The following is a 15594-nucleotide window of genomic DNA, read 5'->3' on the forward strand; positions in this document are numbered from 1 at the left end:
ATGTTCCCAGCAATTATTCCTCAAAACATGATCCCATAACTGAGAATTGAATGCATATATCCGAAGTAGGCTACTGTTGCTGTCATCAGCAAGTCATATTTTTTCTCTGTGCCTGACACACTGTGTAAAAACAGTTATATACGTATAAGGAAGACAATTTGGTCCAAAACACTCCATAGGGGATGCCTATATTAACTTATTTCAGGTCTGATAAGTGTTGCACTACTAGTCTTTTAGAAATAAGTGAGATTTCAACTCTTTGCACCTGGTTTTCCAAGCATGACTTAAACCAATTCTGTGCCATACCCCTTATTCATAATAACTCTGATATGTGCAGTAAAATTATGTGGCCAACTGTGTTGTATGCCTTTGATAGATTTTTTTTTTTTTAAAAAAAAAGGAAGAAGAAGAAGGAGAAAAGGTAAAGTTTGTTGCAGTCTCACCCTTAACTAGGGTTTCAAGTAAGAGAAGTTTGTATTTATTTAATTACTCCATTAGTGCATTTTTCATTATGATTTATGTTATTTTGGAAATGAAACATAATAAAGAAACTGGTTTGCAGTTTTCTACATTTTCCTCATTACCATTTTATAGTACTGGTATTAGTTTTGTTTGTTTCAGGAAAGCAGCCAGATGTGAAATATTCATTAATTATTACTGTTAATGGGTTTTTATGTTGTTTACACATTTCTTAAGGACACTGTCTAGGATCTCATCTAACCCTGTGGATTTATTATTGTTCAACTGGTATACTACCAGTGCCACCTCTTTCTCTATTGTTGGAAAGAGCACCACTGAGTGTGGTTACTGGTCCTTGTGATGCAGAACATATGTGTATGAAAATTTCTCTTGCAGTTTTGAAGCAACGCTACTGAAGTGTGCATTCATGAAATTTGCTTGTTCCTTTGGGTTGCTGATTTGAACATCTCTGCTTTCAATCTATTTTTCCATATGTTTTTGTGCAACATGTGCTGTCTCCTGTCTGGTTACATTCCAGATTGCTTTGCTTTTTTACCTGCCTTCAGTAATGTTTTACTGTTCGTAAGATTTTATTTTGCAGGTAGCAATACCTTTCTATAATTTCTCCCATAAATTTTGTAGATTCTGAAACAGCTGAGTCAATCTGGCTATTTTGGATAGATACGAGATCCCTTAGAGTTTCAGAGGATTTTTGATACCTGTGGTCACCATAGACATTTTTGGAGCTCCAATGAAATGAAATGTTCTGGGAAAATGCTTCCTCAAATTTTAATTTTAATATTGTCATGAATATATTAAATATTTGTTTATATTTGTTTCTGCACACACTTTCTCCTACCTTTCATGTTGCAACTGGGATGAGAAATGATGTGGGTTTGATTCTCAGAAGACCATTTTGTATGCATTCAATTCAGCAGACTTTTCTGTGTAAATGTTTGCTTTTGATATATGCCAGAAATGATCTGATCAGCCTAGATTTTGAACAAGTAACTGGCAGTGATTTCTTTCTGTGTCTGTTGCTAGGAAGATTGTTGAGGAAGATTGTTTGGTCATCACTCTTGTTTGGAACAACAAGTTACTTTTTGTGGTAGAAAAGAGGAGGCAGAGGAAACTGGAGGTTGGAGGGTGGAGGTTGGGAGAGGGGGAGGGAGTGAGAGGGGGGAGGGTGCAGGAAGAAAGAAAGAATAATACCGTACAGTAAATTTCATTATACGCTAGCTAAGAAATATGACAAAGAATTATTGTATACTATCAGTGAGAGGTTCCTCATCATATCATCTTTAATTCAGTTAAATTCTAAACATATGTTGTTACAACTCAGTGTATAATATTTACAAGCAAATAAGAATGCTGAAAAATGATTGTTGATGTACAAACCTCATATGACATAAGATCAGCAAAGTCTTCAAATTTTTTAGCTTGTGGTAGGTTTATTAATTCCCGGTAATCATTGTAGCTTCCCAAACCATTATCCCTTCCTCTAAGAATGTCAAACATATCTAGATCTTGACCATAAGCCTGATCTACTCTGAACAGGTTTCTGTTAAGCTGAAATTGTTAAAATTACACCAGTCACATTATTGAGAATAAACAAATTAGTAATAGTTACAATTCTGCAAACAATTAAGAATTTTAAAATATCTGTGACAAACAACATATAATTTGATGCACTATCATTTCATAGTCCACAGGTACACCCACTGTCATTGTCTTGGAGAATGCCTAATACGGTAAGTTTAGTACAGTATATTCATGTGTAGCCTGTAACCGTTAATTTGTCAGTAGTTTGCCATCCTTTTGGTGACAAGTTGCTGAAAATCATAATTATTGTAAAACACCTTTGAGTAATCATGAGGAATGACCTAACTGGCATGTGATCTGATGTTTCTCTGGCGTATTTCTAACTTGTAGAATTCTTAGAGGTCCATCCGGGTCACAGTATAAGTACTTCATCAACATACGATGTGACCTGCATGGACACCTGTGAATTCTGAAAGACTTGGACTGGAATGTCCACTTAAAACAGATAGTAGGAAGAACAGGTGCCAAGCAGAGATTGATTGGAAGAATCATAAGAAAATACAATTTGTGTATGAAATAAGTGACTTATAAAATGCTCGTCTGAGCGACACTTTAATATTGCTTAACAGTCTTTTACACCTATAAGGTTGGGTTAATAGAAGAGATAGAGCAGATTCAATGAACAGCGGCACATAATGTTACAGACGGCTGTGTAGAGCACATGAGAGCATTATGGAGATGATCATCGAACGTCAAGTGCAGATGCTACAAGAGAGGCTTTGCGCATAGCAGAGAGGTTTACTACTGAAATTCTGAAAGAGTATGTTTGGGGAAGAGACAGACAACATATTAATTACTTCCCCTCACAAATTACTTCCTTTCATGTGTTAGTTCCTCCCACATATGACTGTGTCCCACATATTACTTCCTTTCTCCTGGATATTCCTTTCCACATATTACTTCCTCCCATGCATTACATCCTCCCATATCTTATTTTGTTACATATATTACTTCCTTACACATACAGGGTAACAATTATTGAACTATATGAAAAAAAAAACATAAATTAGTTACAAACTAAGCTGTGCACACACTTTATTCAACATGTAAACATCACTACCGATATTTGGATTTAGGTTATGGCATGTTAGATATGTCTGCCATCATTGGCGATGATGTGGCACAGATGAAGAGCAAAGTTCTGCATGACCCGCTGAAGTGTCAGAACATCAGTGCTGTTGATGACCTCTTGAATGACTGTTTTCAGCTCAGCAATGATTTTTGGAGTTATTGCTATACACATGATCTTTAATATAGCCCCACAAAAAAGAGTTGTATGTGTTCAGATCCAGAGAATATATAGGCCAATCGAGGCCCATGCCAGTGGCCTCTGAGTACACCAGAGCCAGAATGATGTCCCCAGAGTGCTCCTTCAGGACATCAATCACTCTCCTGCTTTGATGGCGTCAAGCTCTGTCTTGCATGAACCGCATCTTATCGAAATCAGGGTCACTTTTGATAATGGGGATGAAATCATCTTCTAAAACATTCACATACCATTCAGTAGTCAACGTGTCATCAAGGAACATCACACCATTGCTCCATGACTGGACACTGAACACCACATCCACCCGTTGAGGTTGAAGATACTTCTTGATCATGAAATGTGGACTCTCAGTCCCCCAAATGAGCCAGTTTTGCTTATTGGCAAACTCAGACAAATAAATTTGGACTCTCAGTCCCCCAAATGTGCCAGTTTTGCTTATAGGCAAACTCAGACAAATAAAAATGGGATTCATAACTAAACCAAATCATCTATCATCTCCAGATCGACATATATAACAGGAAGTTGTACAGTTTTAAGTATCTCATATATATATATTTAAAAACAAGATGATGTGACTTACCATACGAAAGCGCTGGCAGGTCGATAGAAACACAAACAAAAACATACATACACACAAAATTCAAGCTTTCGCAAAAAACTGTTGCCTCATCAGGAAAGAGGGAAGGAGAGGGAAAGACGGAAGGAAGTGGGTTTTAAGGGAGAGGGTAAGGAGTCATTCCAATCCCGGGAGCGGAAAGACTTACCTTAGGGGGAAAAAAGGACGGGTATACACTCGCACACATACACATATCCATCCACACATATACAGACACAAGCAGACATATTTAAAGACAAAGAGTTTGGGCAGAGATGTCAGTCGAGGCGGAAGTGCAGAGGCAAAGATGATGTTGAATGACAGGTGAGGTGAGTGGCGGCAACTTGAAATTAGTGGAAATTGAGGCCTGGTGGGTAACGAGAAGAGAGGATATATTGAAGAGCAAGTTCCCATCTCCGGAGTTCGGATAGGTTGGTGTTGGTGGGAAGTATCCAGATAACCTGGACGGTGTAACACTGTGCCAAGATGTGCTGGCCGTGCACCAAGGCATGTTTAGCCACAGGGTGATCCTCATTACCAACAAACACTGTCTGCCTGTGTCCATTCATGCAAATGGACAGTTTGTTGCTGGTCATTCCCACATAGAATGCATCACAGTGTAGGCAGGTCAGTTGGTAAATCACGTGGGTGCGTTCACATGTGGCTCTGCCTTTGATCGTGTACACCTTCCGGGTTACAGGACTGGAGTAGGTGGTGGTAGGAGGGTGCATGGGACAGGTTTTACACCGGGGGCAGTTACAAGGATAGGAGCCAGAGGGTAGGGAAGGTGGTTTGGGGATTTCATAGGGATGAACTAACAGGTTACGAAGGGCAGGTCAGTTGGTAAATCACGTGGGTGCTTTCACATGTGGCTCTGCCTTTGATCGTGTACACCTTCCAGGTTACAGGACTGGAGTAGGTGGTGGTAGGAGGGTGCATGGGACAGGTTTTACACCGGGGGCAGTTACAAGGATAGGAGCCAGAGGGTGGGGAAGGTGGTTTGGGGATTTCATAGGGATGAACTAACAGGTTACGAAGGTTAGGTGGATGGCGGAAAGACACTCTTGGTGGAGTGGGGAGGATTTCATGAAGGATGGATCTCATTTCAGGGCAGGATTTGAGGAAGTTGTATCCCTGCTGTAGAGCCACATTCAGAGTCTGGTCCAGTCCCAGAAAGTATCCTGTCACAAGTGGGGCACTTTTGTGGTTCTTCTGTGGGGGATTCTGGGTTTGAGGGGATGAGAAAGTGGCTCTGGTTATTTGCTTCTGTACCAGGTCGGAAGGGTAGTTGCGGGATGCGAAAGCTGTTGTCAGGTGGTTGGTGTAATGGTTCAGGGATTCCGGACTGGAGCAGATTCGTTTGCCACGAAGACCTAGGCTGTAGGGAAGGGACCGTTTGATATGGAATGGGTGGCAGCTGTCATAATGGAGGAACTGTTGCTTGCTGGTGGGTTTGATGTGGACGGACGTGTGAAGCTGGCCATTGGACAGGTGGAGGTCAACGTCAAGGAAAGTGGCATGGGATTTGGAGTAGGACCAGGTGAATCTGATGGAACCAAAGGAGTTGACGTTGGAGAGGAAATTCTGGAGTTCTTCTTCAGATCTTCATGATCTGGACTCACAGTGAAGAAGAACTTATGAATTTCCTCTCCAACCTCAACTCCTTTGGTTTTAAGGGAGAGGGTAAGGAGGAGTCATTCCAATCCCGGGAGCTCACAGACTTACCTTAGGGGGGAAAAGAACAGGTATACACTCGCATACACACACATATCCATCCGCACATACACAGACACAAGCAGACATTTGTAAAGGCAAAGAGTTTGGGCAGAGATGTCAGTCGAGGCAGAAGTACATAGGCAAAGATGTTGTTGAATGACAGGTGAGGTATGAGCAGCGGCAACTTGAAATTAGCAGAGGTTGAGGCCTGGTGGGTAACGAGAAGAGAGGATATACTGAAGGGCAAGTTCCCATCTCCGGAGTTCTGACAGGTTGGTGTTAGTGGGAAGTATCCAGATAACCCAGACGGTGTAACACTGTGCCAAGATGTGCTTGCCGTGCACCAAGGCATGTTTAGCCACAGGGTGATCCTCATTACCAACAAACACTGTCTGACTGTGGCCATTCATGTGAATGGACAGTTTGTTGCTGGTCATTCCCACATAGAAAGCTTCACAGGGTAGGCAGGTCAGTTGGTAAATCACGTGGGTGCTTTCACACATGGCTCTGCCTTTGATCGTGTACACCTTCCAGGTTACAGGACTGGAGTAGGTGGTGGTGGGAGGGTGCATGAGACAGGTTTTACACCGGGGGTGGTTACAAGGGTAGGAGCCAGAGGGTAGGGAAGGTGGTTTGGGGATTTCATAGGGATGAATTAAGAGTTTACGAAGGTTAGGTGGATGGCGAAAAGACACTCTTGGTGGAGTGGGGAGGATTTCATGAAGGATGGAACTCATTTCATGAAATGTAGCACATTGTATCTTAGTGCTAAAAAGGTGCTGACCATAAGAGTGCATCATTGAGAGTTTACTGTCACAGGAACCCATCCACTTCAAATAAGTATGGACCAATTAACCTGACTCTCTGAACCACACACAATACAATAACATGGTTGTTATGTAATGTAGTGGTTTTTCATGAAGGTCATGAGGGTTCTGTCCACTCAAAAATAAAAAAAAATTCTGATTATTAATGCAATCCAAATAAGTGAATATGTGTTTTATCATTGTAGGCACATTTCAAGGATGTTTGCATATGACCTCACAAGCTATCATAATCACGTTTAAACAATTTTTGAACAACAATGATCCTCTATGGATGAAACTGCAAGTCTGTTGAAAAACTCAATGCACACTCTGGGAAGTGCCTCTGGAAAGACATCTGGGCAGTGGTGATGGAATAATCATTTACCAGAAATGATTCCACAGTATTACCATGTTCTTTACCCATCCACAGCATGACTGGAATTCATTACAGACTACAATTTAAAGTAGCTGAATGTAAATTCCATGTATTCAGTGTCCTATCCAATCCTTGTTATTTTAATCAGTCTATCGCTATGGCAAAATGTGGGAACAAAACTTCCAACTTCGTAAATATCAGTCATTTTAATATAGTTTATTTATTTTGATCCATCTCTTTTCTATTTGAACTTTAAATGAGGAAGGATGTTTTTCTGCATCCTTTAAATGTACATGAACTTTAAAAACTACTTCAGTGGTGGCTTGAAAAGTTATTTAGAGTTCCTAGACATCTACAACTCGCTTTATGGAAGAAGAAAATGTGTATTAGGAAGACCATTGACAGTTAAGTAAACTTATAAACATTCAAATGAAAAATATCAAGCCTCATCCAAAATTTAAAATACTTCACAAAAACAAAGTGAACTACAAAAATGTTGACACAAAAGTATTATAACACGAGTGAATGTGGCATGAATTGGCTAATTTCTGTTAGAAGAAGATAGTGACACCATCAGGATGTGAGTCTCAGTTATAAACAACAGCCAGCCAGGAAACATAACCATCCTGTTCCGATCTGCAGGTAGTATGGGTCAGCTGTACTGTCTCTTTGTAAACTCATCACAGAGACATACTGAACCAGAAAAAGCAGGATGAAATGCAAGGCAGTGAAACAAAAGCTAAGAACAATTAGTGGTGTCAAAGTAATAAGGCGTAAAGAGCCTTTGGAAAACAGTAGAGGTTGGGTACTTCTTTTCCCAATTGTATCATTTTGATACCCTATTCACCACACACAAGACTTCACTTGTACTGAAACTGGACAGTGTGTTGCACTCAATTTTGTGTATAAGGGGTGTTCAAAAAGATACGAGCCAGAGGCATAATTACAGAAACCAGTACCTGTATGTTAGAAGTAGTGACCATGGTTGTTGAGACACTTGTCCCACTGTGACGTAAGGCAGTGAATGGCTGTCTCATAAAATTCCCAATGCTGCGATGTTAACCAGCTCCGCACATACAGCTGAATTCGTCATCCGAGGTGAACTATTTGCCCCTCAGAGCAAAAATGGCGTAATCACAGGGAGAGAGGTCCAGACTGTATGGAGGGTGGCCGAGAACCTCCTATTTGAATATCTGCAGGAGTGCCGTGACTGTGTTGGCCATATGAGGCTTTGCATTGTCAAGGAGCAGAATGACCCCACGGGTGAGATTGCCCGGTCGTTTTGATTTGATCGCTTGGCAAAGGGTGGTCGAGGTTTGCAAGTAATGCTGGGCATTCACTGTTGTCCTGTGCCGCACGAAGTGAATCGGAAGGGGGCCATCTTTGTCAAAGAAGAATGTCAGCATAACCTTTCTTGCACTCGTGTGGATGCCCTTGGTTTTTTTGGTGGTGGTGACCCTGGATGCTTCCACTGGAGACTTTGTCATTTTGAATCTGGTTTGAAGTGATGACACCATGACTCATCTCCAGCCACCACTTGTTCCAGGAACGCATTCCCTTCCCGAGCATAGTGCTGCAGATGAGCAAGACAGTGGGCCATTCGACATGCTTCCTGGTGTGGTTGAAGACTGTGGGGCACCCACTGAGCACACCCTTTGTGCACGTGCAGTCGTTCCTTCATGATGGTGTGAACACTTGCCAACAACTCTGACATCACTGTCCACGGTGCCACTGACCTCCGGCTCCAGCTTGCACCAGAACTACAATTCCGTTAGACCTTGCATGTTGCTACTGTGGTTTGATTTTCTTAAGCATTTTGGTCTCTCTCCCAACCTTCATTTGTCTGCCTTACCAGCACGTGCATTCCTGGCTCCTTCACTCCTTCCCCTCTGCCCCCCACCACTAGTTCAGTACGACCCCCTTTTTGTGCTACCTCCAAGTGCTGCCATTTGACAGTAAACTTCATCATCTCGTTAGCTGAGCCTGCAACTCAGTGCTGCGAGATCAATGCCCTCTGCTCCAACAACAATATCCTTCATCAGCTGGTAGCCAACATTTCAGCCAACCTGGCACAGGCTCTTTGCACAGTCAACAACCTCACTGCTTGCTGCTTCACGTCATTGGTTGTATATCCACACTCATCACTCCCTCACCCCTGACCACACTTCATAAATGTTGGGTCAGTGACATTCAAACAATCAATGTTTTGTGTGGTCAGATACTTCATCTCTTGATACATGTGTGTTCCTTCCATAGGTTATCCATTACAGAAGATCCTCCAGTTCATTATAAGGCCCAATGCCTAACCTCTAAGAAACTTCATCACGCAAAAGCAGCCATTCATGAATTCTTACATGCAAGAATCGTGCACCCATCAAATAGCAATTGGTCATTGCCCCTTTATTTAATCCCTCAAAAGGATGGTTCATTCTGAGTGTGCAGGGACTACTGCAAGCTCAATGCACATACTGTTATGGACAACTGCCCTATTCCTCACATTCAACACTTTGCTTGACGATTCAGTGGGGCATGGGTTTTTGACTTGGTTGACTATCACAAAGCATATGATCAGATCCTTATGTACAAAGACCGCATACCGAAAACAGCCATCATTATGCCATTCAGTCTGTTTGAGTACTGCTTTATGCCATCTGGTCTCAAGAATGCTGTTTAGACTGGCAACAGTTTGTACTTCTTTCCCTACATTTTTGCTCTATCTATCTTACCGACATTCTCATCTAGTCCATCTCCACTGAGTGCCATGAGCAGCACTTAACACAGGTCCTTAAAGTGCTTGTCGACACAGTGTGGAGATTAACCGTACCAAATCACAGTTGCGCTACACTAGTGCTGCTTTCCTTGAGCATACTGTCACAACTGAGGGAAACCATACGACATTAGACCATGCCTCTTATTGGTGACCTGCCATTACCAGAAAACTACCACATCTGTAATGATTCCTCAGAATGGTAAATTTTTTCCGGTGCCATATACCTCAGCTGCTTCTCTCCAGACTCTGCTGATGGATGCCATGGCAGGCAAGAACATTTCTGTGGTGTGGAAAGTACAATGGTCTGATGATATGATCCAAACATTCAGTGCTCTTGAGACTTTCCTTATGAGTGCCTTTACACTTGCTCACTCACTTACTGATGCTTACATCTCTAGCATGACTGACATGAGTGCATTGTCAATCAGCACCGTTCTTCAGTGACAGGTCAGTGACATGACCCGACCTCTCCATTTCTTCTCAAAAAATGCAACTCCTCAATGCAACTGAGCAGTGTTCAACCAGGAACTCCTTGCAATGTATGAGGCTGTGTGATACTTCCACGAGGACACTGAATAACATGAAGTCACAATTTTACCAATCAAAAACTGCTCACAGATGCACCCTGCAACCCTGCTAATTATCTTCCCACTAGACATTTCTGTCACATGGACCTCATTAGTCAATACACCACAGATGTGACTAGATCAGGGGACCTCATAATGCTGTCGCTAATTACATGTCACATGTGCAGGGCATTTCATCTTCCTTCTGCAGACGACGACTGAGACATTCAAAATTTACTACAGTACACTACCAATGTGTTGACAGTGGAATACCACGTGTTCCTGGCTCCTCCCATCCAGTGCTGTGTGATACCTCTACAAGTGCTCTCCACCCCCTGGTCCTGTCTTCCCTACAACATATGTTTTCTTTGGCCATTCATGATTTTGCACACCTGGAAATAAAGGCTACCACATGCCTAATGACAGACAGTTTCGTGTAGCCTGCAGTAAAAAATGACACGCATGCTTACCTTGCCGCCATAGCAAGGTTGTTTGTCATGCTCGACCCCTCTGTAGGACAATGTGACAAAAGAAAGGATGGTTCCTTCACGCACATCTCAACCTCGTGGGTCCTCTTCCTCCTTCAGAAGGTTTTATGTACATACTACCTGACACTGATAGTGCCAGCAGATGGGTGGAGGCTGTTCCCATCTCAGACATATTTGCTGATCTGGGCACATGAGCCTTTGCCACAACATGGCCCTCCCAATTTGGCTGTCCATCTTCTATAATGACCAACCAAGGGAGACAATTCAAGTCACTCCTCTTTACCAGATTCTGCGGCCTGTGTGGTGTCAACAAATTCCACATGACTGCGTATCCCCCCTTGAGCAACGGACTTGTTGAGCATTGGAACTGTGCACTTAAAGTGGTCCTCAAGTGACTTCAGGCTCGTAGTCAGAGGCTGTTCTATAGATGTTACTCAGCATCAGCACTGCCTTTAAAGATGACCTAAATTGTTTCTTAGAAAAGGTATTATGTGGTGTGCCTTTGACACATCCTGTTTGTTGAAGATCGAAGACTCTGAGCTACTCCCCCCCCCCCCCCCCCCCCCAATTCCCCTCCTCACTACCAAGCTCCCCTCCTGTCGAACACATCCACTCACACATTACTAACATCCACACTCTGCCCCCACATGCTTCCCACCATACTGTGAATGTTTGTGCACAAAGACCTAGAAGACTGCAAGTTTTTTATGCTCCAGGATGACGTAGTCTGGGAAGCGTTTCAACCTCCTAGCTCCAGTCTGCACAGGGGTGTTTTCACACACAAATAATACTTTAGACATTTGCCTCAACAAGAAACAGCAGACTATGATGGGCCCTTGATGAGGATCCTCTATCAAAATATGATTCTGAGATGTCATCCAGGCCATGGCTTACTCTGTGTGTGTCAAATAATTGACGTTCATGTTCACCTCTCCATGTATATCCACTGATGCCAGTGTCCATCTGATGACTCCCTGCTGGATAATGTGCCCTCTCACTGTGTGACCTCTGTACCATCATCACTTCACTCTTCTCGTAATGTTGTGATATTCACGCTTGACATACCTGCATTATGTGTTGAGGATCACTCTCTCCAACTCAGAGATGGCACTCTCTTCATTCTCTGTGGTTCTCCACATACACTTGATTCAACATCTGCCGACATCACTCTGCTCGGCTCCCTCCATCTTGTGCATGGTGCCAATGAGGGTAACATCACAGCTTCCTTTGACAACAATGGTCACCTCTCTAACATGGTCCTGCTCTTTGTGCACCCTCCCTCTACAATCCCTCTCTCTTGAGTGGGCAGGCCTATGCATCCTTCTCACTGGCTTCAGAACTAAATGGTCTCTGGTATCCACAACCTCACACCACCTGTGGCCTCAAGAGATGGTCCACTCATGTTTTCGTCACAAGCCTGCTGTGACATGATTGGTCGCACAGTCTTGCACAACTCCTCGCCTGATACCAACCAGCCGCCTCTCCACCACTTACCAGTAAAGGGTCATTTGTTGTTTTCCAGAAGGCTTTTTGCACTATTCTCTATGAGAAACTTGTAATCAAATTGTGTGCCTATGAAGTATCACCTCAGTCTTGCGATTTGATTAATGATTGCCTGTTACAAGGGTCACAGTTTGTGTAACTGATGGGAAGCCATCTATTATAACCAAAGTGATATGTGGGGTACTCAATGGAAAAGTTATAGGTCCTCTGTTGTTCTTAATCTATATAAATGATTTAGGAGACAATCTGGGAAACGCTCTTGCAGTTTTTGTAAAGAATGTTGGCATATGTAACATCTAGTAAAGTATTGAAAGATAAAAAAGAATTGCATAATGATTTAGAAAAGATGTCTGCACGATGCAAAATGTGGCAGTTGACCCCAGAAGATAAAAAAAATTTTGAGTTCCTCCACATAAGTACTAAAAACTTGTGTTAAATTTTGGTTACATGATAAATCACACAAATTTAAAGGTTGTGCTGTGATTATTCTTTGTGGTGATTTCAATATTAATCTTCTAGTTGAAAGTCAACAAAAAAGGCAATTTTTGGACATATTAAAGAGTTTCAACATGTCACCACACATAAACAATTCAACTAGAATAACAAACACCTCCAATAGGCTCATAGATAACATTTTCTCAAATATGTCAGAAACTGACATAGAGGTAACAAACATAGATTTAGGATTGTCTGACAACAATGCTCTCACCATTGAAATCCCTTTAAGGTCAAAGGAAGATAAAGGTGTAAATAATATTTACAAAAGAAACTTCTCTGTGGACAGCTGTCATCAGTTCATAAGTATCTTAGAAAATGAAAATTGGTTAGATGTTTTGAAACAGTCAAGTACAGATGAGGCATATAGTGTATTTGCATCGATTTATATGATGAACTTTGAGATGTGTTTTCCAAAGAAACTGACCAGAGTCAAGTCTACTGGATACATAAAGTCAAGTTCTTGGATGACTCTTGGAATTAAGAAATCATGTGAAAACATGAAAAAACTGAATTCAGAGTTGAGGGAGTGTACAAATATTGATTTTATAGAATATGTAAAGAGGTATAGGAAAATATACCGCAGAGTAATTGCAAATGCAAAGTTATTAAGTAATAATATGGAAATAAAACAGTCCAGAAATAAAACTAAAATAGCATGGGAAATTGTGAGAAAAGAAACCGGGTACCTACCAAAGACAAGGAAATTATTCTAAAAGATGAGGAGAATAAAATGGTAGATAAATATGCCATGCCTAATTATATAAATAATTACTTTTTAAATGTACCCCAGACATTAAGCAGGAATCTTGGGGAGCAGATTAAGATGGAAGCACCCAAGGCAGCCAGCAGTATGATGGCAGTTCCAACAAACGAAAAAGAAGTTTTAAAAGTGATTAAAAGTCTGAAGTCCAAGATGTCAGCCAGAGTAGATGAGGTGCCAATAATATTAGTAAAGAAAACAGCTAATCAGATAGCGAAACCATTGACGCACTAGCAAACTTGTCAATGGCTGAGGGCGTGTTTCCACAAAAACTGAAAATTTCTAAAGTCATTCCCCTGTTGAAAAAGGGTGATAAACTTAAAATAGAAAACTACAGACCTGTCTCACTCCTCCCAACTTTCTCTAAAGTTTTAGAGATACTAATGAAATATAGAGTCACACATTATCTTAATATGCACAATCTGATAAACAGTAATCAGCATGGATTTCAAGCTGGGAGAAGTACCAAAACAGCTGTACTAGAATACACAAAAGAAATAATCACTAAATTGGAAGAGGGAAATAGTGTAGTTGGGATAAATCTAGATTTGTCAAAAGCCTTTGACACTGTTGACCACAGCATACTTTTGAAAAAGCTTGAAGCTATAGGTATCAGAGGACCGGTAAAAAAGTGGTTTGAGTCTTATCTGGAAAAGAGGATGCAGGTGGTTGAAATTACAGCACCAAATATTAGTCAAAAAATTAAAGTAAGATCAGATCCAAGGGAGATCACAGTAGGAGTACCTCAAGGAAGTGTATTAGGCCCCTTGCTGTTCCTCATTTACATTAATGATATTCAGGTGTCAGAGAGAAAAGCTAGAATCATGTTATTTGCTGATGATACTAGTTTAATAGTTAGTGATATGAAGCAGTCATTGCACAGTACTGTGGTCCATGTCCTACAAGATATACAAAAATGGTTTAGTGCTAACAAGCTAACACTGAATGCAAAAAAAACTAATTATGTGCAATATGGAAAAACAAGTGAACAGGACGACCTAAATCCCACCATGGAGGGCAAACAACTTGAAAGAGTACAGTGTGCAAAATTCCTGGGTATGCACATTGATGAGAAGATTAATTGGAAGGACCATGTGGTGAACTTAGCACTAAAACTAAATTCAGCATGTTTTGTGCTTAGAATAATTTCAAGAGTTTGTAGTAATGACTGCACCAGATTAGTATATTTTGGCTATTTTCAGTCCATTGCATCCTATGGGATAGTATTCTGGGGAAAAACAAATTGTCATCTAAATGAGATTTTCAAATTGCAAAAACGTGCTATTCGGACAATGACCCACAGCCCACCTCAAACACATTGTAGGCCCCTTTTTAAAGCATTGAAAATTTTAACAATTCCATCATTATACATTCTGAAATGTCTGTTGGTGATCAAAAGAAATCAGGACAAAATGAAAACCAATACAGACTTCCATAATTACGATACACGGCAATGTAAAGATCTCCACATACAAGCTGTAACAAGGACCCGAAGCCAGAAACATGTATGTAATCAAGGCATCAAACTTTTTAATGCACTACCAAAACATATCAAAGAGCTGGAAAATGAGGATAAATTTAAAACTGTTCTAAAGAACCACATGCTTGACAAATGCTATTACAGCATAAGTGAATATCTCTGCGCAACTGTATAAAATATATGTTTAAGTTAATGTGACAAATGAAATTACATCAGTGCATAATAAATTATGTTATAAAAACACTTATTAGTTGTATATTGTATTAAACATAAGATAGATTAGTATGAATTCAGCACAGATACAAATTTTGTAAAGATATTATATAGTTGTTAAAATGTACCCTGACAAATCCTATATCACAAATGTGATCATTGGGATGATAATAAATAAATAAATAAATAATAAATAAATTAAGTGCCTAGGGATTACAATTAAAAACAACTGAAATTTGAACCATCACTCATGAAATTATGCGAAGATGTCAAACCAAAGACTATGTTTTATTACCAGAATACTCTGAAGATGCAACTAATCTACTAAAGAGACTGCCTACACTACACCTGTCTATTCTCTTCTGGAGTATTGCTTCATGTTATGTCATCTTTACCAGATAGAACTGAAAGAGGACATTGAAAAAGTCCAAAGAAGGGCAGCTTGTTTTGTATTATCAAAGAATTGGAAGAGAGTGTCACAGATATTATAAGCAA

The 15594-nt window shown here is 40.8% G+C and overlaps 1 protein-coding gene across 1 annotated transcript in view; it reads right to left on the minus strand.

Moving 5' to 3' along the window:
• Positions 1-15594, minus strand: part of LOC124717096 (peroxidase-like) — a 198619-nt gene that overhangs the window by 26702 nt on the left and 156323 nt on the right. The window contains exon 11 of the mRNA XM_047243801.1: positions 1858-2028. Coding sequence (XP_047099757.1) covers positions 1858-2028 — 171 coding nt within the window. The remainder of the gene's footprint in view (positions 1-1857; positions 2029-15594) is intronic.

Source organism: Schistocerca piceifrons, chromosome 9 (genome assembly GCF_021461385.2).
Source record: "Schistocerca piceifrons isolate TAMUIC-IGC-003096 chromosome 9, iqSchPice1.1, whole genome shotgun sequence".
Lineage (NCBI taxonomy): Eukaryota > Metazoa > Arthropoda > Insecta > Orthoptera > Acrididae > Schistocerca > Schistocerca piceifrons.